General features: G+C 48.2%; 6 protein-coding genes across 6 annotated transcripts; 5 read left to right on the forward strand and 1 right to left on the reverse strand.

Moving 5' to 3' along the window:
* Positions 1–630: 630 nt before the first annotated feature.
* Positions 631–5028, forward strand: N7443_006051 (ATP-binding cassette transporter YOR1; the record flags this gene model as incomplete). Its single annotated transcript, XM_056886107.1, has 3 exons — positions 631–909; positions 982–3615; positions 3670–5028. 3 exons carry the CDS (start codon positions 631–633, stop codon positions 5026–5028), a joined length of 4272 nt encoding a protein of 1423 aa, XP_056741555.1.
* Positions 5029–5150: 122 nt separating this feature from the next.
* On the reverse strand, positions 5151–5819 carry N7443_006052 (NADPH-dependent FMN reductase; the record flags this gene model as incomplete). The annotated part of the gene is made up of 1 exon (XM_056886108.1): positions 5151–5819. The coding sequence occupies one exon, from the start codon at positions 5817–5819 to the stop codon at positions 5151–5153; it is 669 nt and encodes a 222-aa protein (XP_056741556.1).
* Positions 5820–7184: 1365 nt separating this feature from the next.
* Positions 7185–8162, forward strand: N7443_006053 (class I SAM-dependent methyltransferase; the record flags this gene model as incomplete). Its single annotated transcript, XM_056886109.1, has 4 exons — positions 7185–7216; positions 7293–7549; positions 7723–7871; positions 8106–8162. The coding sequence occupies 4 exons, from the start codon at positions 7185–7187 to the stop codon at positions 8160–8162; spliced, it is 495 nt and encodes a 164-aa protein (XP_056741557.1).
* A 5533-nt stretch (positions 8163–13695) lies between these two features.
* N7443_006054 (uncharacterized protein) lies at positions 13696–15445 on the forward strand (the record flags this gene model as incomplete). The annotated part of the gene is given in 3 exon segments (XM_056886110.1): positions 13696–13846; positions 13901–15420; positions 15434–15445. The coding sequence occupies 3 exon segments, from the start codon at positions 13696–13698 to the stop codon at positions 15443–15445; spliced, it is 1683 nt and encodes a 560-aa protein (XP_056741558.1).
* A 3363-nt stretch (positions 15446–18808) lies between these two features.
* Positions 18809–19991, forward strand: N7443_006055 (uncharacterized protein; the record flags this gene model as incomplete). Its single annotated transcript, XM_056886111.1, has 6 exons — positions 18809–19017; positions 19076–19209; positions 19267–19419; positions 19485–19685; positions 19750–19875; positions 19942–19991. The coding sequence occupies 6 exons, from the start codon at positions 18809–18811 to the stop codon at positions 19989–19991; spliced, it is 873 nt and encodes a 290-aa protein (XP_056741559.1).
* Positions 19992–20519: 528 nt separating this feature from the next.
* Positions 20520–22560, forward strand: N7443_006056 (phosphate transporter; the record flags this gene model as incomplete). Its single annotated transcript, XM_056886112.1, has 5 exons — positions 20520–20582; positions 20633–20740; positions 20807–21138; positions 21191–22113; positions 22166–22560. 5 exons carry the CDS (start codon positions 20520–20522, stop codon positions 22558–22560), a joined length of 1821 nt encoding a protein of 606 aa, XP_056741560.1.
* Between the last annotated feature and the right edge of the window lie 929 nt (positions 22561–23489).

A 23489-nucleotide genomic window follows, 5' to 3' on the forward strand; every position in this document is an offset into this window, starting at 1 on the left:
GATAAGCCGTGGCAAATGCACACACCTGAGATTTATGAGCGGAGATAAGGCGATAAATTGTCCTATAAAGGAATACAACGAAGGCCGAGACAACATCTCCCCACTTCGGCATATTCGCTTTATCCATTAATAATACACCGGCACGACGGGGGTTGCCAATCCCGATTGCCGATCGACGTCCGTGGTTAGACTCTACGCTAAGCGAACGCGAAAGCGAGTGGGAGCGAGCACCTCTAGTAGTAACCTCCAATGACCGCCTTTTTTTTGGCTGAGCAGAACTCGGATTCCGGGTTATTTGCGAAGCTTAGCTTCGAAATGGTGGGAACGTCGGGGGTAGTATCCGCCCACCCAAAGGTCCCTGACAGCTCAGGTTTTAAGACGCCCGGCCCCTGCGATCCTTTTCTCTCTTGATTTTACCATCGGAATTCCGCGTAAAGCCCCGAGTGACTCAGCTTGTTCCGATATGTCTTAAATATGAAGTTGGATTGGCATCGCGTTGAACCCCGTTTTCAGAACACTTGTTCGGCCCCACCTATTTCTGGACCTAACCTCTTAATTCCATACGCCTCCCGTCTTTCTCTTTTTTTTTCCTTCCTCCCTTAACAGACTCTGACACTGTTCGGTTGAGTCATGTCGGTGCCTGCCGAACCACTGACACAGGTCGTGGTCGCGGACAATGAAAAGGTCCAAGCGGCCTCGAGCGATCGATCGGCATCGGGAGATTCGACTGAAGCCAAGGCCCCGGATAATGCGCTGCAACCACCGGATAAGAAGAAATGGAATGGCAAGTTGAACCCGCTGCGATGGGCAACACCACCACCGGTCCCCGAAGAAAGGACACCGTCGAGAGAGTATGGCGCATCTTTCTTTAGTATAGTGTCGTTCCAATGGATGTCACCTTTAATGAGGGTAAGTTCCATCGCTAAGCCATTCCGCGATTTCGGCATTTACAATCAATCTGAATACTAACGAAATATGCAGGTGGGCTACTTGCGTCCGCTTGATCTTCAAGATATTTGGACCGTGAATCCCAATCGAACCGTCGATGTCCTATCGGAGCGTTTGGACGCTGCGTTGGAGCGTCGGACAGCGCGCGGCAGTAAACGCCCCCTTCTTTGGGCGCTGTACGACACATTTAAATTTGAGATCATTCTGGGTGGAATCTGCCAGTTTTTCAGTTCGTTGTTGTTGGTTTTTGCGCCTTATCTGACTCGTTACTTGATTGCCTTTGCCACCGAGGCTTGGGAGGCCCAGCACGATGGGCAAGGCGCTCCCAACATTGGACGCGGAATGGGCTTCGTCATCGGAATCAGCTCCATGCAGGCCCTACAGAGTTTATGCACGAATCAGTTCCTGTATCGTGGACAGATGGTCGGTGGGCAGATTCGTGCGGTACTCATCTCACAGATTTTCAACAAGGCGATGAAGCTCTCTGGTCGGGCGAAAGCAGGTGGGCAGGCTACATCGGAGGAGATCAAGGCCTTGGAAGCGACCAAGGAAGAACTCATCAAGTCCGACGGGAAAGGGAAGGGCAAGAAGGAGCAACCATCTCCTGCTGGCGTGGCAGGCGACGGTCGCGGCTGGAACAATGGAAGAATCGTTGCTCTGATGAGTATCGACGTTGACCGTATCAATTTGGCTTGCGGCATGTTCCACATGATTTGGACGGCGCCTATCACCATCATCGTGACCTTGATTCTGCTGTTGGTCAACATTGGCTACAGCTGTCTCGCGGGCTACGCTTTGCTCGTTATCGGCGTACCGTTCTTGACTTATGCCGTTCGATTCCTGGTCAAGCGACGAAGAAACATCAACAAAATCACGGACCAGCGAGTCTCTTTGACCCAAGAAATTCTGCAAGCTGTACGATTCGTCAAGTACTTTGGCTGGGAAAGCGCCTTCTTGGGGCGCCTTAAGGAGATTCGCTCACGAGAAATCCGCTCCATTCAGACTCTGCTCGCTGTCCGAAACGGCATTCTTTGTGTCTCCATGTCCATCCCCATTTTCGCCTCCATGCTATCTTTCATCACCTACGCCCTTTCGAAGCACGACCTCAACCCTGCACCGATTTTCTCGTCTCTCGCTCTGTTCAACTCTCTGCGTATGCCGCTGAACATGCTCCCGCTGGTCATCGGACAGGTCACCGATGCCTCAACCGCCCTTCAACGAATTCAAGAATTCCTGTTCGCCGAGGAACAGCGGGAAGACATCGAGCATGACGAGGAAATGGAAACCGCCATTGAAATCGAACATGCTTCCTTTACGTGGGAACGATTACCGACCGACAAAGATGCCGAAAAGCCCGGGAAGAAAGCCGATGCCGCCGCCGCCGCTTTAAAGGAAAAGGAGGAGGCCGAGAAGGAAGTGCCCACGGAACCATTTAAGCTGAAAGACTTGACCCTCGAAGTGGGAAGAAATGAGTTATTGGCTGTGATTGGCACAGTCGGCTGCGGCAAAAGCTCTCTTCTTTCTGCACTTGCAGGTGACATGCGAGTCACTGATGGCAAGGTCCGAATGAGCACTTCTCGATCATTCTGTCCTCAATACGCCTGGATTCAGAATGCCTCTGTCCGCAACAACGTTCTGTTTGGAAAGGATTATGACGAGAAATGGTACAATGAAGTCATTGATGCTTGCGCTCTGGTTCCTGACTTTGAAATCCTCCCCAATGGTGATCAAACCGAGATCGGTGAGCGCGGTATCACTGTGTCTGGAGGACAGAAGCAGCGTCTGAATATAGCTCGTGCTATCTACTTCAACGCCGAAATGGTTCTGATGGACGACCCGTTGTCTGCAGTGGATGCCCATGTCGGCCGTCACATTATGGATAAGGCCATCTGTGGTCTTCTCAAGGATCGCTGCAGAATTCTGGCAACACATCAACTTCACGTGCTCAGCCGATGCGATCGCGTTGTGGTAATGGACCAAGGAAAGATCCATGCGGTTGACACGTTTGATAACCTGATGCGCGATAATGAAATCTTCCAGCGGCTCATGGCTACATCAGGACAGGATGACGCCGAGGAGGAGACTGAGGATGGCGAAGAAGTGGATGAGAAGCTCAAGGAGAAGGAGGCAGGCCCCAAAAAAGCTGCACCCGGCAAACCAGCTGGCGGTTTGATGCAACAGGAAGAAAAGGCAACCGCCTCCGTGGGATGGGGTATCTGGAAAGCTTATATACAGGCATCTGGCAGCTACTTCAACGCGCTCATGGTCTTTATCCTCCTCGCACTTGCGAATGTCGTCAACATCTGGACTAGCTTGTGGCTATCCTACTGGACATCCGACAAGTATCCCTCGCTGTCTACTGGCCAGTATATTGGCATCTATGCCGGACTCGGCGGTTTGGTTGTCCTGATGATGTTCCTGTTCTCAACATATATGACCACCTGCGGAACAAATGCCAGTAAGACCATGCTTCAGCGTGCGATGAGACGTGTCCTTCGCGCTCCGATGTCGTTCTTCGACACCACACCCCTTGGTCGCATCACCAATCGCTTCTCCAAGGATATTCAGGTCATGGATAATGAGATCTCGGATGCTATGCGGATGTACGCGTTGACAATGACTATGATTATCTCCGTTATGGTCTTGATCATCGTCTTCTTTTACTATGTGAGTATTCCACGATGATTTGCAGCCCCACAGCGCATACTAACCATTTTACAGTTCGTCATCGCCCTTGTCCCATTGATGGTCTTGTTCCTGCTCGCCGCCAACTACTATCGAGCCTCTGCCCGCGAGATGAAGCGCCACGAAGCAGTTCTTCGATCCATGGTATACGCCAAATTCAGCGAAGCCATCACCGGTACCGCCTGCATTCGTGCCTACGGTGTCGAGAATCAGTTCCGCACCAGCATTCGCAACGCGATCGACGTGATGAATGGCGCATACTTCCTCACCTTTTCTAACCAGCGCTGGCTGAGTGTGCGACTTGATGCAGTTGCCACATGTCTTGTGTTTGTTACTGGTGTGCTGGTTGTGACCTCTCGGTTCAATGTTTCCCCCAGTATCTCTGGCTTGGTTCTGTCTTATATCCTATCAATCGCTCAGATGTTGCAGTTCACCGTCCGGCAATTTGCCGAAGTGGAGAATGATATGAACGCAACTGAGCGTGTCCATTACTATGGAACTGAGCTGGAGGAAGAGGCTCCCTTGCAGGGCGTTGAGGTCTCCTCCAGTTGGCCCGAGAAGGGCAGAATTGTCTTCCAGGACGCGCAGATGCGATACCGTGATGGTCTACCGCTCGTGCTCAAGGGCCTCAGCATGGATGTCCAGGGCGGTGAGCGAATTGGTATTGTCGGGCGCACCGGTGCCGGCAAGTCGAGTATCATGTCTGCTCTGTTCCGCCTGACCGAGCTATCTGGAGGCAGCATCCACATCGACGACCTGAACATCTCCACAGTCGGTCTTCAAGATCTTCGATCGCGTCTTGCGATTATCCCTCAAGATCCAGCTCTCTTCAAAGGCACCATTCGCACGAACCTGGACCCCTTCAATGAGCATTCCGATTTGGAACTGTGGTCTGCTCTGCGCAGGGCCTACTTGATCGGGGAGGACACTATGGGCCCCGACACAGAAGGTCTCCCCAGCATTCCTGGATCCGGCACCACCACCCCAGCCACCGACAGCCTGGCAAAGCCCCACAACCGCCTGACCTTGGAGTCCCCCGTCGACGAAGAGGGTCTCAACTTCTCTCTGGGCCAGCGTCAACTCATGGCCCTTGCTCGTGCTCTCGTTCGTGACGCACGTATCATTGTCTGCGACGAGGCTACTTCCTCCGTTGATTTCGAAACCGACCAGAAGATTCAGCGCACCATGGCCCAAGGCTTCCAAGGCAAGACACTGCTCTGCATTGCCCATCGCCTGCGCACGATCATCCACTACGACCGAATCTGTGTCATGGACCAAGGCCAGATCGCCGAGATGGACTCCCCGATCGTCCTCTGGGACAAGACAGACGGTATCTTCCGCGCAATGTGCGACCGCAGCGGCATCACCCGTGACGATATCTTGATGACCGATTGATTAAAAAGTTTATATTGCACATAATTATCGCCTCACAGGCAGTCTATAGGACAACTCTCGCCATATAATAGAAATAATTTGATACCTTCATATACAGTCCAAGATCCCAAGACTACTGAATCTCACTCCTTATCCAATTCACAAACGAGCTCCATCCCTAAATTTCTCATCATCCCCTCCACGCCAGCGTCCTTCCACCCTGCTAAATCCTTCTCGTCAAGATCAACCCTCTGATCCTCCTCAGATAGTGCACCAACAGGTAATCCAGTATATCTAACAACAAGCCCCGGTGCTGTTCCAACAACCCTCATCCTCAAACCCGTCAAAATACCTCTCAAATGGTCCGCCGCTTTCCCACCACCACGCGACCCATATGTAACAATCCCCGCCGGCTTCCCCTTCCACTCATAGAAAAGATAATCAATCGCATTCTTCAAACTCGCCGGAATACTCCAATTATATTGAGGTGTCACGAATATGAACCCGTCGTACTGCTGCACAACAGCGGACCACGCCTTGGTATGTCCCCTTGTGTAATGTGGCGTCGGATCGGAAGCGGGCAGGCTTGCAGGGATGACGGATTCGTCGTACAAGGGAAGATTCTGTTTGGCCAGGTCCAGAATTGAGAGTGTTATGTGCCGCGGGTCTGTGTCTTCTGTGTCGTCGGAGACTTTTTTCGTGGGGATCGTTGGGTCGTGGGCGAGGACGTCATAGACGTACTGCGTAATTGTGGGATTTAGGCGTGGAGAGCGCGTGCTGCAGGTCACGATGGCCACATGTTTAGGGGGCATGGCTTGAGATGGGTGTCTGGATGAAATCTAGGGGAATTCCAGGTTTGTAATGGGCATATTGGAGTTGCTGGATGGTGGTCTCATGTTCGAACAAGGCCGGATCCGCGGAGAAGGCTTTATCGCTTGGCTCTTATCGGTGGGGCAATGCGTGCCAAGCTTTGCGATCTGCAGCCGGGGGAATATTCTAAAGGCTCTTAAAGAAGTAGCCATGACTTGTCTACTTGTCTTTCTTCCCGGACCGATTTGAAAAGGTGTTTGAACAATATACCGGAAGCCAGAAGAAGTACGGTCAAAAAGTCTTATAACAAAATTTCATGGAACCGATCAAAAAACCCTTAGAGAAAGGACTCATTAGACGCCCGTTGATCACCTCCTTGGAGCTGTATACAGTCTCTATTCTCGACAATTGTAGATGAAGACTAAGAAAAAAAGCTTTAAATAACTCAGCGGAGCTTTATTGTTGAGGTAACAAGGCTTTGAAAACCCACCTGTCAGTCTCCAAAATTATGATTAATAAAAATGTGCTCGTGCAATAAGCCGAGCTAACTAGCTGAACGTGGGTTAGAACACGGATTACTCTGCGTGCTTCCGCTTAAGGCAAATGGTCCCAGCTCAAGTTCAGTGCGCTTCTAGATCTCAATTACATCATGTAGCACGCGGGTATACAATTACATTCACGATCTGAGTTCATACGGAATTGGTAAGCATGGATCCGAACGTCCGCAACAGGACTCGGTTAGCATATCGTGGGTATCTGAGATCCAAGATTACGTTAGGATATATAGATGCTTTAGGCGATGGAAACGGCTTGAGGCTTAATTCTTTTTGAATACAAGGTTGAAAGCGAAGTCTAGATGCTAGTAATGACATCAAGATAAGATTTGCGCCACGACAGAAACAAATGTGCATTTGGTAACCCAAAGTTCTAGACCACAGTTTTGGCCAAATGCTGAATAATGTGTCATTAGCAAACTTTCCACCTTCTGTATCCACAGCTCAATCCGGGGTATGTCATGATAGGCCCGTACTCAGTTCCAGTTTGCAACACCCAATTAAGTTTTGAACGCCCTCGCCAGTCTATATAAGGCAGTAATTCCGTGCCTAGTTTTATCATGCATTGAACAGCCAGCACGTCTTGATAGTTAAACTGCCGGAATTTTCAGCCTGAGAGCCTGAGAGCCATGGACATCCAAAAAGAGATATATCCTCTTCCCCGAGACAAAAATGAGTCTGATCGGTAATTGTCCGTATCTTTCAATAGAGCTTCGAGCTGACCATCCGTCTCGCAGGTTGAATGAGCAGCATGGCTTGATCATGCAAATGCTGGGGGGACCTGTAGCCCCAGGCATACCCAAATCACAGTTAATGAATATTGCAGATATTGCTACGGGTACAGGGTAAGTTACAAAATCAATCATTGCGTTGTGCTATGTATCCATGTTCAGGTAAAATCTCAAATTAAATTCTCTACAGAATTTGGCTCAATGAGGTCCAAACCACCCTCGGCGACATCCCGGTTAACAAATCGCGGTACTATCATGGCTTCGATATATCCGATGCCCAGTTCCCTTTTTCAACAGAAGAGGTACAATATTCGATCCAGGATGCTCTCAGCCCTTTCCCTGCGCAGCATTTGAATAGATACGATCTTGTTCATGTCAGACTGCTTGTTGGAGCTATCCAAGCCTCCGACTTTGAAGTGATCGTCGCCAATTTGATGAAACTGCTGAGTAAGCATTTCTTTTACTTTACGGGGTCTCACCGTCGTAGTGCTTCAGATGCTGTTGGGAACTTATAGAGCCATTGTGAGAATTAATGGCTTACCACATGTTCTACCCATTCTGGATTTTATGGATGCTCAACGCAGACAAGAGCTTGGCTTACCTAGGACGTAATCATGCAGGACCCCAAGGATACCTACAATGGACCGAGATTGATATCGATACATTCCTTGAGGGAAATACAAAGAAATACCCGGAATTTGCGGATATGGTACAGCCCATATTCAGCTATGCGGAGCGTCATACGATGAGTACGCGCCCGTCCGAGCAAGTACGCCTTGCATGCGAAAACACCGGCCTGGTCAATACTATGCGATATACAAGCTCAATTACTAATTTCCCGGACCTGAAAAATACTTTGCAAAAGTGGCAAATCAGATTGTTTCGCACTTTGTTGCCGCAAATCTTTTTGCGATCGGGGATAGCAGCTGACGAGGACGCCGCAAGTTGTATGACTCAAAGCTGGTCCGGTCGACTTCAAGAGTTATTCTGTGATGGTCTCCAGCCAGGCGTGGAGATCTGCGTGGTAGTGGCTCAGAAGCCGAATGGTGCTGGTGACTGAAAACCCAACTTGCTCACATCTGCACTCGGGGAACGACTTGCAGTGAGAGGAACACTTTCATACAGACTATAATGGGTATGCGATATGGTTGTGCTTGGTAAAGTTTTCATTTCAATTACTTAATCTAGCCGCTTTCCTTCTCTCATCTGCGCTTATCCTCAAGGTGAATAATACCATAACGCCATGCTGGTAATGACATGAAACTCACAGATGCAGCAACAGCCGCTGCAGAAGGCGCAGTTATCAGCGAGGGAGAGTGTGGTCATGCATGAGCTCCATCCAGTTGGAGATCCAAATCACCATAGTAAAAAAGCAAAGCGGTGGATATGAAATTAATGCCTAGTTCCGGCGGTAATGACTATTGTGCAGCCTGGCGGATATGTTTGGAATGCTCTTCCCACAGCAAGCAAATGAGCTCCCTGTAACTTGCGCTGACCTATGCTCAAAGAAGGGATTTAAAATTTTTTACAACATATTACAAATGTCAACGCGTACGATTTGCTTATCAAGAAAGTGTGCTGTCTGCCTCAATCAAATACGTACAAATATTTAAACTTGCTTGTGGATTGGCTGGATAGAAGCAGTCTTCAGCTCTCAGTAGGATTCTTTCAAGAGCCCGTTCCACATAAGTAACCAAGATTTTTGTATCATTGGGATTTAGCATCATAATAAAGTATTAATGTTTTAGTTAATTAATAAAGAATGAATTTTCTACATTTGACCTAAACTATCTCCTAATTACTAATTATTTCAGGGAGTTCAACTCAGGCCGAAGTTCAATTATGCTTCATTGCCAAATTAAAAAAAAACAGTAGCACCATCATATTTCCAGTTTCGCGTCAAATGAGATGCCAAATGTGCGAAGATTATCATAGCATCAAGTACTGCAGACTCAGCAGTATATGGCGTCCTCGAAGCATTTGTATTAGGTTCTTGCCTGCAACGAGGCTAATTGCATGCTTGGCCAGCGTATCTCCCGGGGTTAAAGTTATATTCATCCCAGAGACCATCTTTTGCGGCCATAAGATATCTTTGAGACTGCCATCCAGTCCAGAACCGTTGTTTCATATTGCTCCACCATAGATACATAGTGATGTTGTTGAGGAGCAATGATTGGTGTATAATGGCTTGTTAACAATGTCGAGGGTGAGCCCGGAGTGTGGTATACAGAACAAGAAGAGTGAATTGTTGCAAGGAATCAACGGAAATTGAGGCTGCGTCAAGTTGCTTAAATATAAATCTCATGCATATGAGGGTATATGTTGTTGATAATATCAGAGATAGGGTGTTGATAATATCAATGATCTCGACGCCGTACTTGAATAATCAAGTCCGTGGGGTGGCGAAAATGGTATTACTGGTGGTACCAACATAGGACGTGCAGCTGTCTCAAATATCCGTATTATTTGTACACGTAGATACTGGAAACGGAAGATATGTCACGGCTGGCCTTCTCCAATGAGATTATCATCTCGGTCACCTGCGTGACATCCTTTGTCCAACCGACAAAAGCTCAAACCCATTGTAATTATTCCGGTACGCGTTTACTGTTATCGGACCTGGATTACAAACGCGGCAAATTTCTGAATAATGAATGACAATGTCTCAGTCCGTGGCCAGTCAAACGTACCGCAGACGCCTGGGTTGTATCGCTGAGTTGCGAACATTGCTGATCTGCTTTTCGGGACCTAGTCGGCTACAGCGAACCCAGAAATCTCGAACTCAGAGACTCTGTTTAAGTGTAATATGAGGAATGGACTGACATGTGGGAATGGTTTGGTGATGATCCTCCCAAGTAGGTGAGTCGGAATTTCCTGGTCTTCTACCTCCATTCACCAGAGCTTGATTCATCTTTCTGATCTTTTCATCGAAGTTTAAATTGAATGTTAAGATATAATAGAAAAAAGAAAGCTCAAATGTATTTCTTAGACTGTATACCTCCTTGAAGACTTGTTCCAGTGAAAAAACTGCCCGATCGGCAGATGGAAACTAGACATATAGATGCAAGAATTCCAAAAGCCTTGTAGTGGGAGGAGCAAGGATTGTAAATAGCTCAATACAAACGACGGACGATCGGGGTTAGCATAAGAGTAGAATCGGTTAGCCGTGCAAGGTGCCTGATAGCCATATGGTGAGCCGATTATATTGATACAGAGGCTGCTTTGAATCTTTCTTACCCATATCAGGAGCATAGAGATGAAGAAAAGTAAAGCACGCTTTGCATAAGGCCAGACGATGGCCTGTGCATTAGTCACACTTGACACGGAGGAACGATTCCTTCCATGTGAACTAGGAAATGTGCCTTGAATGACAAGATGTCAGTTAAAAAAGGAGGCTCTGCTTTGCCGTATAGCCAGCTTGATCGCAACACAGGGTCCGCGAACAACAGAAAATTAGGTTGCGCACCTGATAAGCTAGTACTTTGGCGCGTAAGATCACTACTAGCGTCGTGACTTGGCATGAGTCGACGCATAGAAGACCCAGAATTGCGGCCTAAATGCTGTTCAGGCGACTCTGCATCGAGCACAACTCTCTGAAGGTCCTTCCGACTTTGAAGAATTTGACGGCCAGTCCAGATATATACCCCGATGGTCAATATGTTCGCAATCCAAATGGGTACATAATATACAGCCAAATAGAGAACGCGCCAATCAATACTTACCCAGCACCAAATCTAGCAGTCGAGTCAGCCTCATGTGCACATAAGCATGCCCAGACATTGAGTTTGCTCACGAAAGCTGATCCGTATACCTTCCCCATTGTGCTGGTTTCGATAAATAGGAAGACAAATGCCGGAACGAAGGGCGTGCCATAGCTGAAGAGGAAGTACTTCCATTCAAGGCTTCGTAGCATTTGCATATCATATCTTCGAAAGCAGGTCAAAAATATGTCGAATGCCATGCAGAGTGACCAAAATGCATCAGCAGGTGGAAACCTATGTAAGTAATTCACAATAAGCCGAGACTAATGAAGCATTGAATGGAGATAATGACCATTGGATTAGGAACGCTTGGAACTGGCATAGCGCCGAGTCCTCTCCTCGTGAAACCCCAGATAAGGCAATAAGCATGCCTATGTTGGACCAGATATTTCCCCACGTGGCAAAGAAGATGAGTCTTTGGACAGGCGTTTGGTCGTGATTAGCGAAGAAGAAGGTGGCAATGACTGAGCAGGAGCATAATAGTGAAATCGAGGAGCCAACTCGTTCAGTAATCTCGATTGCATGAGCCTGCCCGGCGGTGAATGCCATTAGAGACCGGTAAAGATGAAATCATGCCGAGGCGCTTTAATGATGCCTTATCGGACTTGATGATTTATGGAAATGCTCGAGTGGTGATGACGTTTCAGAGCCGCCAAGTCGCAAATTGGTCAGCATTTTTTACCCGTAATTTACAGACAAGAAACCAGCGTAATGGTAGTAATTTATCTCGTATTAATAATGAAGTAACGTATCTCCCATCGGGCTAAATTCTTCGATTCCGCGGACGGGGAAGCCCACAGTTCCCGTATGAGTATGAAAGTCGTATGTAATACATATTCTGAACTTATCCAGAGATTCTAGCACCATTCTCATGACTCAATTAACTCTTGCTGGATGAGCAAAAATGTAATGCCAGACCAAATAAGCCGCGATGACGAGAAAAGCTCATTTCCATGATTCCATGTATCTTCCCCGGCGGAGGCTTTATCTGCTCCCAGCTAACACTCCAAGTATTCTCGCAGCAGGAAGGGTGGGTATCTAAAGCTTCAGCTGCAGCTGCCGCATCATTATCATCCTCAGAGCTATTGCATGAATAACATTAGCTCGAAATCATTTGTGCAAATCTCAAAACCTAATTTTCTTCAAGCGGAGTCTTTCTTGATGTGGCTGGCTTCTTCATCTTCGAAACATCAGGAGGGTCGGCGACGGGAACAGACTGGATGTCCAATGAGCCCGTGGCGCGATCGAGTCCTCGCTTGACTGTGCACGCATGGACGCTCTTCAGAGCCCCGATATACACACCGATCACTTCGAAATTTGGTCGCAGACGTAGCCGACTGCCTCGAGTGTAAGAGAAGTGACACGGGTTTCAACAGTGGTGGGTCTGGGTATTGCTGGGTAGATAGTATTTTAGGTAAATGAATTGAGCTGCTCAAATGAGGGATAGTCAAATAAAGAGAGGTTCGCCTCTAGAATCAAGTCTTGCTCGTCGCGTCCAACTAGACTAAGCCTTTCTCGCATGCCTAATCATCTTGTCTCGCTATCACTTCAAACCCAGATGAGAACCAGTAACTCCTTAACCTACCCAAACAGAGCTTGGAAATGAAGCTCGACGCTTAAAAGGAGGCATGATTCAACCCCGATTCATTTGGTGTGTCACGAGTTAACCATCCTCCTCGTTGATGGTGGGAAACAATTGCATACAGATTCCAGAGACACAGAGTAAGTGTTTACCTTATTCCACGCTTATGTAGATGAAACCCCGCGCTCACTTGATCGTGCAGACTGGTTTGATGTGTACAGTACGTCCCGAAACTGGTGCAGCCGCCTACACTCTTCGAGTGATTATCTAGCCCCACCGCCAAGAAACCCTTGACTATAGCTCCGGAATATCAATATTCCTGTATCAGTCTCGATACTGTGATTTTACTTTATTAAAATACGGTACCTCGTCTCGTAACTGTATTGGAGATCCAAGGGAACATTGTCCCATAGGGCTGGCATAATTTCACTTTTTTTCTCATTTCAATTTCATTTGAAGGGGTTGGAGGCTGCTAAGTCATCTTGTAGTGAATTTGATTGAGACCTTGAGTGTAGTTCATATCCGATTTGGTATTATCCCCTGTCGCAAGACTTTGACGCTCTGATCGGCTATCACAGGACATTTCTCTCCTATTTAGGACTATTTCGATTTCATGATCTCAACGCCCATTTTGAATTTCCATTCAAGCGGCCAGGTTTCATGAATTTTGAGATTTCGAAATTACATTTTGCCTTCCCTATCGTTCCATGGAAATGTAAACAAGTTAAACTCAAAAGCTGGAGAGAATCTGGCGACCTGTCACTTCCTTCTGCCACTACCATATCCAAGTGACAGTCCGGGGGGCTTACACACCAAACACTGCAGCTAGTTATTTAACTCCTAGTAGGCATTGACAAAGACTTTGAAGGTACTGGTGTTGATTCGATAGCGGTGGAGAAACAGCTACTAGCGTGGGCCCATCTGGTCTGTCGAGCAAGGCTTTTCTCAAGGCTAAATCTAAGAAATGGTGGCTTAGCAGCGAAGCCACACCGACCCCTCGTGCTCGTTCAAACCCCTCACCAACCCTCGATAAACTGTCGTTCCAATCCTATCTCGTCTAGGTATGAAATACTGACTGTTGTTACCAAAACGTGTTTGTCACTTCTTCCAACCCGACTTGTGTATCTAGTAATGCCGGGATTTTTTGCTTCCAAATAATCTCTAGTTTCGTTTGCTGATTGTCCTTGAATATTTTCAGATCTCTGCCACGTCTTTACAATACTTGATATAAGGACCTATTCTCCCTCAGTATGGAGAATACCACTGCTGCAAATCCTGCTCGCTATGGTCCAGAAGTTGAAGGTAACATCAAGGTCGTCGACAATGAAGGCTCACAGCCTCTCAAACCTACCTCCTCAAATGAGAAAGTCTCCTCCTCAACCTTGAAAAGCCCACACACAGGTGCGAAAATCCGATACGTTTGAGTATTATAATCTATTAACCCATATTATGAAGCCTATATGCCCCAGTCAGGTAATGTTGAGATTCACGGCCAGGCTACAGTTTATGGCTCTGCCACTGTTCATGGCCCAGCCACGGTTTATGGCCCAGCCACGGTTTATGGCCCAGCCACGGTCTATGGCCCAGCCACGGTTTATGGCCCAGCCACCGTTCATGGCTCAGCTATGTTCGAAACCCGAGAGCAACCTCACTCCGTGTTGAAGGAGACCTCGACCTTGGGGAACATTCAAGCTGATCTACTCATTGGCCTCCGTGAGCTTCCTCATCCATTGCAACTAGCGTTCTCCGTTTATCTCGGCGATAAGATATTCGAGAATATTGTTATTGAGCAGCTTGATCAGCTTCGAAGCAACACACAATCTCGGCAGAAGAGTGCTCAGGAATTTCTCAGCTTTGTTGGGTCCTTTTTGGGAGAAAGTGACAGAGACACCGAAACCAGTGATGCTGTCAATCCGATTACAGGTATTACAGACCTACCCGAGCTACTTCAAGAAGCTATGGTTCCGTACTTGAAAGACGAAAGGACTAAAGTGGAATTCACAGAGCAACTTGGTAGGCTTCAAAACAATCCACAACTCCAGCAACGGACTGCCTCAGAAATCCTCGACGTACTGGCGTTGGAAGAAGAAGAGGGAAGCCACGAAAGTGGTCCAGCCAAAGATTCCGGACAAGAGGACCATCTTCACACTTCCACGCCCGTCGGGGTTAGTCATCCAACTGAAGGTCTCGTACCGAGGGGCAATGAACCGTCAGTTTCAGGTGACGACGCGCGCAATGACCATAATTTGACCGTTGACGATACGCCTCCTATGCAACCCGCACGTCCTCACGAAAAGTTTTTCGACTGGGCAACGTACAAGATTCATCAACTTGAGGCGAAACAAGACGTCCTGGAAAACAAGCACCTCGTCACGCTAGCGCTCTACGAGTCCTTCAAAGTGAATGTTGAAGCGCAAGGATTCAACATTGGCCTAGAAGGCTTCGCGAAACTTATTCGAAACTGGTTACACAAAGAAGACTTATTGGCATTCTACCGGTCATTGCCGCGTATAATCCTCCTACCGTTGGGTGATGCAGATGACCACGTCGACAAGCAACGTCTTGAGAAACTAGATATTGAATTATTCGACACCTCCAAATTTAACGGCTTCGATAGGCGCCTGACTTCACTTACTTATGGAGACAGCAAATATGGGGCTATAACAGTCTTTGAATTGAAGAAGGCAGATGACGGGATGCCGAAAACAATCCGGCCGAAGGCAGCGATGAGAGAAGTTCCCAAAATTATACTGAAGAAGATGGCGGAGGGTATAAAAGGTGGAAGCAAGACGACACTAACGATGCCTCATCATAAGATCTGGGAGGTGACGGAGCAGATAAAGATCAAAATGAGGAGGCTGCCAGTCCTGAAACCGAACCTCGGGACAATCGACAACGATGACAGAGACTGTTCGATTGGCGACGCCTTGAAAGATGCGCTCAGCATAGATGACGAGAACACACAATTGAGTAGGGTTATTACGACAGTTCCACAAATGATTGCAATGCTGCATCACAAGACAGAGCTGATTGAAAACATCGAATCGACGGACGTGACAACGCCCGTGATAGAAAGAGAGGGTCTGCCGTGGGTTAGAATGATCGATGGGCCAGACTTAAATGGACATGCACATAATAGCGCTGGATTTTATGTTATTGTGTTGGGGCCAGCCAAGGGAAGGTGGGTGGAAGCAAAGCTTGAATGGAAGTGAACTTGATCGCAATTTTTTTTCTTCTACAGTATGCTACTGGAAGTATAGTATATATGGTCAAATATCAAGTTATTATTAAGGTAACATAACCGGCGCATTTGACTTCGCCCTCAACTTGAGTCGAGCGACTCAATTAATAACCTGCGCTTGGCGGTGGGGACGGGAGAGAGTCTCTCGGTGTCTGTCAGTGATGTCAATTTCGAGAATCACTGTATTCGTAGCTACTGCCGGGGTTTAAAATACAACGCGGTTCGCAATGATATCTGGAAAGGAATCAGTTTCAGTCAGCCAGTGAGGTTAGTCCCGAACTTTGCTGCCGCAGCACCGCTATACTTCTATAGCTAGGCCAGCGCGCCATAAATTTCCCTCCGCGCTTTTCTCCCTCTTACCAACAACGTCCATACACCATTTTAGAAAGCTATCAAATCCTTGATCTGGATATTCTTTGTAGGATTGCCAACTACGCCGGATAAAGGCCTTGGGCTCAGCAAAAAGCTTCTCAATAGGATTCAAATCTGGACACTTGAGCCGGTGCGGTACCAAATGGGGACCACCCCCTTCGCCGGAAGCCTAACCTTTAATCATATCCAAATTCATCGACGTAGACAAGGTGGTAAGACTTGAAGTCAGCGATAAACCGATAGTATTCATCCCGAAGATCAAGGTTGCGTTCTCAGGCCTTAACCCAAGCAGTCTTTTGTTTTTTTGACCAGCCTTTGGACTTAAGGGCGCGACTGATACCAGATTTCGTTGCTCGAAGATCGTCCCAGTAGAAAAATCCCCATCTCGTCCAGATATAAGGTATACTTTTCAATCAGTTAGTCAAACAAGGCTTCGAGCATGACTGGAGTGATACTACGGAATCGTCCGCCTTAATTGGCCGTGCTCTGACGCTGCTAAATATTCTGATATTGGAAGAGATTCTCGAGATGGTGCTCGTATCGCAACCAGCAGCCAGTTCTATCTTCTTTGGAGATAGTTCGCCACCGTAGATCATGTTATAGATAAGCCATCTTTGGCTGGACCACTCGTGTTTTGGAGGTGGGGTAAAAAGGTGTTAGATGAATTGAATTTACAAGTGAATACATGCCTGAAAGTAATATGTATTCTACGAACGAAACAATACACTCGGAACTTACAGGGGAAACCGGAAGAACTCCAAATATAGACTAGCGTATCTCGACGCAAGGGCCAGGAAAGTTGATCGAAGAATAGGTGGTTGCACCAGTTTCGGGACACACTGTACAACCAGAACGTATAGCCGATGACTGGATTTGAGAAATTCTCGATCATCGCTGAAAGTAGGGTGACTAAGCCTTCCATTTTCCAGCGAGGAAGAAATTATCGGTCAAGAACGGGTCTCTATTCAGGTGACAGAGATAGAGGTGGATGAGTGAACCAATGTCATTTGCAATTTCAAATGATTGACTTTCAGTGCGGAAGTTTTGAGAATGGGAAGTCAGTCTAAGGAATTAGTCACGCAGTCCATGCGATACAAATCTATGACGCCGACAATTCTTAGCCAGCGACAGTCCCAAATCCTTCCCTAATCCTTCCCAAGAACACCCTATCAACCCAGGAGTCAGGGGTAACAAACTCTTTGGAAGGTTGGAACCAATATTTGGATTGATACGTGGAGCTTTAAAGTATCCATGTCTCAAGCCTCATAAGCACCAACACCTTCCTGTCTTGGAAACTACACTTCGGACTTGCGTTAATGTCCCCACAAGCCTCACAGATTTCAAGAAGTTGGCGGGTAATTTGACGCGAGAGATGGTAAACAATGGTGGGGCCCACCAGAAGGGAAAGGTAGCATTACAAAAATAATCACCAGCTCGGAGGAAATGAAAGTCCAAGAGCTCTTCTATGCAAGCGACCCACTCTAGCTCTTCGGCGGCAATTCACCCCCCTGGTCATCGGTGGAGACACTCGTCCACCATAGCGCACGATTACAGAGTGGATCTGGGCCAAGATGCTGGTATTAATCGGCCGATGGGGCAGCTGTGGATGACATTTCCCCGGTACGAAGACGTAGGCTCGAATAGCAGTGGCCCAAGTGCCACTAGTGGAAAGCAGACCTGAACGAGTCCATGCGTCTACAACCCGATCTTCCCGGCCCCATGTGGCGCCGGACAGACAACCCCATTTTGGTTTGGGAGGTCAAACATTCTTGGAGGAAATGTGATATAGGTGATACGGCTATTGTGGTTGTAGCCTGCCGAGGCTTTCCAAGGTTCGGACGTCAATAGTTTATCCCGGCCCGCTGAATCAATCATCTCAGCGGCGAATTTTCCTTCAACGGTTCTGTATCAAGCCGCGCACGTGCGTTACCAGGTAGATTGCAGTGGTGGAGTCGCGCCCCTTGTGGAAGTTTGACGGGCGAGGGTGCCCTTACGATAGTCCGGAACCCCTGTGGACAAACCCAGGTGATACTGGGTCATGCGCTGCGAATTTAAGTGAATACAAGGCAGAATGCACCGTGACAGAGCTTTTCATGGGTCAGCTCAATGAATTTCGATGTAGACATGTACTTAGCCCCATCAGGCGTGACGTGAGTCAATGCTCTGCAGGCGGAGCTATGACCATATGGGTCGATCGGCGAGAATCCCCAGAGCCCTGGATAACTTCGAGAAGCATTCGGAGAATTGTCGAACAGGAACTCACTTCGAAATCTAGACGATATCCCGTTCCATGGATATCGATAAACCCAAAACAAATCTTATGAGGTCAGCGGTCTGAACTCAACTTAGAAAAGAAACCCCGAATATTCACCATTCTACCATGACACGACTGCCTAGAACAAGGTCCCTACGTACAGGCATTTAGTACCGAGCCTAGGCGAGTGGCTTTGCCATGTCAGCCCGGGACTATCTCAACATGGCATCGGGGCCAACCCAAAGCCACATGGGAAGAACATGCGATGATGGGTGGATCCGCTCCCCGGATGAAGTATGAGCCAGCCATTTTGGCACGTTTACCGCATTGGGTCCACCTGCTCTAACCATCTCCCCGGCGTTTATCATCATTCTTTAAAAGCTCTTCTTGATCAAAATATACTATAGTTCCTGTCGGCAGATCTCGACCGAAGATCACTCTGCCATTCTGCCATGCAAACCTCCCGCTGAGCTGTCGCCCTCCGAGAGACGTTGCCATGAGCTTCGTCCCACATCAGGATTATCACGAGTGGGCTAGCAACTCTTCTCGCCGTGAAAGCACGGTCTCAACTTCCACAGTGTCATCCGCCTCCACCAGTATACTATTCCCAACCCCCTCAACCTCCCCCGGGTCCAACTCGCGCAAGCAGTCATGGCAGTTGTATGACGATGTCGTGCGGCTCGAGTTGAACCCCTCGATGACAGTGTACGTGTCGCATCCCACCTTTGCAATCGTGCCTGATCGGCGACTAACATCCCCACAGTTCGTTCGTGAAAAATGGCCAGCTCTTTAAGTTACGCTACACGTTCATTGATCTATGCAAAGACACAACCGGCGCATTGAAATGTCTAGAGCTCGGGGGAGGACTGGGTCAACAGACCCCATTCGTTCATGCCTGTGAGTTGCGCAGGCTCCAATCGTGACAGGTAGGGGGATGGGACTAATTCATCGCAGTTCACAACACTAAACTCCCTGTCCCACATCTCGAACACCCAAAAGAAGACTCCGACTATCCCTTACGCATTACCTTTCTTGAGCAACAAACGATACAAGCCGCCCATGTTGTCTTTATGACACAGTTATCATATAAGTTTGAGAACTGGGAAGGTACGCGACCGTGTCGATTTTGCCCCTCCCCCCTCTTCTCCGGAACATCCGCTAACCGCCTACAGACTGCGTCCAGTTCCAAGAACTCCTCCTAAGCTCTAAAATGATGTTCATCGGCGGTATGGCTGAAGCCAAATCCAAAGGCCGTGGCGAGGAATGCATCAGTCAGAACCTGCGCATCCTGCGAGGCCATAACGGCAAACGCGTGATGTTATTTTTCGCGAATTCCCAACGAGGAGGCCTGAAGCGATACGTGTCCATTCCCCGTGAGTTTCCCGTTCCTATTCACGCCCCTGAGTGTTATTTGTTCCGAATTAATTTTTATTATAGTCAACTGCGTTGCAAACGTCAAGCCTCCGAAAAAGCCCGGGCGACCGGTGATGGTGGAACTTAATCCGAATTTCGAAATCCTATCACAGATGCGGAATTTAACGATCCAGTTTCTCGACAATAATGGTCAGTGCTCCATTTAAACCTTATGAAGTGGACTTACGAATTGGACCATCGCTTACAATTGTCTAGATTGCGCGGACTTTATCCAGCTGCTGTCGACGGATCTTACGATTGGATGAAACATAAGGGGGGAGGGGGACTTTTAGATTATTGTATAGCGGAGTTTACGGCGTGATTAGAAAGTACCGTGTGATACCACCATGCAGCCTTGAGGGAATTGAGACAATTACGATCGGACCATTGAAAAATAAAAAGCAATTTAGTAAAATAATGCGGCGGAACGTGAGAACAAGGGAACGGAACGTGGAAACTAAGCGTGGAGGCAAAGTGGGTCTAACCCTCGCGGTAACGTCTCAATGACCCTGTTACCCGCACGTGGGCGATAATGCAATGATATTGGCCGAAGAAGCATCTCGGGCCCACCCTCCACATTGCATTAGCGTCGACCAGGGGTCGGGGGTCGAGCCTCAACACGGACGCCCCATTGGGTACTTTCTCCATATGTCCTTACTCTTAGCGAAAGGTGCTCCGATGTCCCGATGTACCGATGTCCCAATGTGCCCTGATTGATTATATCTCGGTTCCCGCAGGTTCTCTCTGACGCATCTGCATCCTTCCATCTAGCGGTCCACGCTCTTTATTTCGCTATGGGGAAGTTTCACGCTCGTCTATACAAGACTGACCGTGCGCGGGATTTCGATCATGAGCAGGTATGTATGCTTCCCCAGAAATGGCGGGGCTGGGCTAACCGCATTCTTAGGATCGATATGTTCGCATGCGGCAGATCTACGAGACTATCGACCGCCAGAATTATCAATGGGTTGTCGTACTAGTCGCCGGTCTGGGGTTCTTCCTGGATGGATATACTGTGAGTGGGTTTGAGGATGGGGTTGAAATTACGACAGCTGCTAATGCTACTGTTACCCCGCGATAGCTCTTTGCCAGTAATATGGCCCTTCCGATGATATCCTATGTTTACTGGAAAGATGAAGTCTCCTCGATTCGCCTAACTTGCATCAATATTGCGACATTAGCCGGTACCCTGCTCGGAATGGTTATGTTTGGATTTCTGGCCGACAAATACGGGCGGAAGAAGATGTACGGAGCCGAACTGGTGCTCTTGATCACTGCTACATTGGGTGTGGTCATGTCATCTCAAGGCAAGGATGGTAGTATGGATATCTTTGCCTGGTTAATCTGGTGGAGAATTTGCGTCGGCATCGGCGTGGGTGCGGATTACCCGCTTAGTGCCGTGATCACGTCTGAGTATGTCTTCAGACCCTTTGTTTGAGGATGCACGAAGCTAACCAGAAGCTAGATTCGCTCCGACCAAGCACCGTGCCCGGATGATGGCGAGTGTCTTCTTCATGCAGCCTCTCGGACAAATCGCCGGAAACTTGGTCTCGCTGATTGTCATCGCCATTGCCCGCAAGAATGGTGGCGAGCACATCACCAGTGTTATGGATAGTGCGTGGCGCTGGGTACTCGGCATTGGTGTGGTGCCCGGTGCTATTGCAACAGTCTTCCGTTTCGCCATTCCTGAGAGTCCACGCTACCTCGTTGACATCGAAGATGATCCCGTCACCGCCGAATTCGACGCAACTACCCTGTTCAGCGAACCGTCCATCCCTATGAGCCCGGGTACATTCGAGACGGGTAGCTTCACTACTGTTACCGTCGGCAACGGTATCCAGCTCCCTCCAATTTCGTCCCTTGCAAGCGATTCTATCCACGAAGATGAGGAGTACGGTACGCATATCCCGCCCGCGACTCTCAACTCGCACTGGCGACTTGCCCGCACCGATATCATCAGGTACTTCTGGATTGAAGGGAACTGGCGCACACTGGCTGGCACATCGATGGCATGGTTACTGCTTGATTTCGGGTTCTACGGTATCTCCCTCTCGAGCCCACAGTTTCTTGCCAAAACCTGGGGTGCACTGCACATCACGCAATCTGAGCCGAACTGGATGACGGACAGTCGGCCCGGCGCGAGTGTCTACGACATGTTCTTCGAGACCTCCGTCCGCGGTCTGATCGTCCTGAACATCGGCAGTTTCATCGGCGGTCTTCTCCTCATTCTCTTCGCCCACCGCATCGATCGCGTCGCCCTACAGAAATACATGTTCCTCGCCCTGGCACTTCTCTTCATTGCCCTCGGGTCCATTTTCGTCACCCTCACATCCAGCCCCCCTGCCGTCGTCGCCTTGTACATTCTCGGCCAGATCCTTTTCAACTTCGGTAAGTACATACCAATTTACTTTCCACAAATTTCCAACTAACAGCACCCTAGGCCCCAACGCAACCACCTACATGATTCCCGCCGAGATCTTCCCCACTCGCTACAGAGGCACATGCCACGGCCTCAGCGCCGGCGCCGGCAAGCTAGGCTCCATCCTCGTCCAAATTTTCTCCACCTACTACCGCTTCGGTACCGGCCCGAGCAACGTATCAACCTTCCACCACGGAGTTATCCTCTTTGTTTTCAGCGCCTGCATGATACTCGGCGCAGCAGTGACACACTTCTGGATTCCGCCCCTTCAACAACCCAAGGGTAACAATATGATTTGGGGCGGAAAACCGTACACCCTTGAGACATTGGCCCTTGGTCGTATGGGACGCAAGAGTCGCGATGCGAACCTCAGGAAGAGGTCATCTAGGCAAAGGGCCATGTCTTTTAGCGGATAAGTTTTCCTTTTTCTTTTCTCATATATGGAGTTTTTTGTGCTTGTATCTATGGCATGGGTTGGAAGTTGGGAGGATTTTATCGACTTGATAAATCAAGATTCTTTATGTGAATAATTAAAAAGATACCCCTTTTATTTCCGGTCTTGGACCATGGCTCGTTTTATATCAAGATCATATGGTCAATAGATACATGATTTTGCAAATTTTCACAAAATGCAAATGACTTCAGTTCTTTAGCCATTCTACTTCCAGGTAGAAGAACGCGCCCTTTTCTGCCCCATTCAAGTCTCGACTCTTGGTAATTCCAATGGGATTGATGCTTCCGTCTGCAGGGTGTTAATTCGCAAGGTCCCAAAACTTGATTGGGTATCCTGGTTAGGAAAAGGGCGACCATTACTTGGAGGGAGACTATGTATATCCACGAGACACCTGGGGGTATCATTGCAGGTGTGAACTACCAATTCTTCAAAACCAACTTTCAACAAATTAGAAGGCTACCCTCTATAGGCTTTTTTCCCTTTCAATGAAACAATTTCACAAAGCACACCGGCTGCGTTCGAAAAGACTTAAGTAGCCCAAAGATGGAAGCATAGTGCGGGTTTTCTCAGCCGAAAAGGCGTCAGCTTGTATTGTTGAGGTAACAGACCCATGTCTCCATGCTAATAATACTAGTCCCTAGACTCAGACCGATCGAGTTTTTTTAAAGGGCCGTAGATGATTTTCCAGGACCTTGCTGAGCTCAAGTGATGTCTGGGCCACCACCAAGAAGCTCACTGTGGACGATGAGAACTTCCGCAAAATTTGTTCGCATATGCCATTAGCCAATGGAGCTCAAATGTGTAAACGGTCGATCTCTTCAAATTTACGAAATGTGCGGACTATACCCACAGGAAGGTTCCAATGATTGTTTTATGTCTATGGAGCGCAAG

This window comes from Penicillium atrosanguineum, assembly GCF_028827265.1.
Source record: "Penicillium atrosanguineum strain IBT 20685 chromosome Unknown utg000004l_segment0_segment0, whole genome shotgun sequence".
Taxonomy (NCBI): domain Eukaryota; kingdom Fungi; phylum Ascomycota; class Eurotiomycetes; order Eurotiales; family Aspergillaceae; genus Penicillium; species Penicillium atrosanguineum.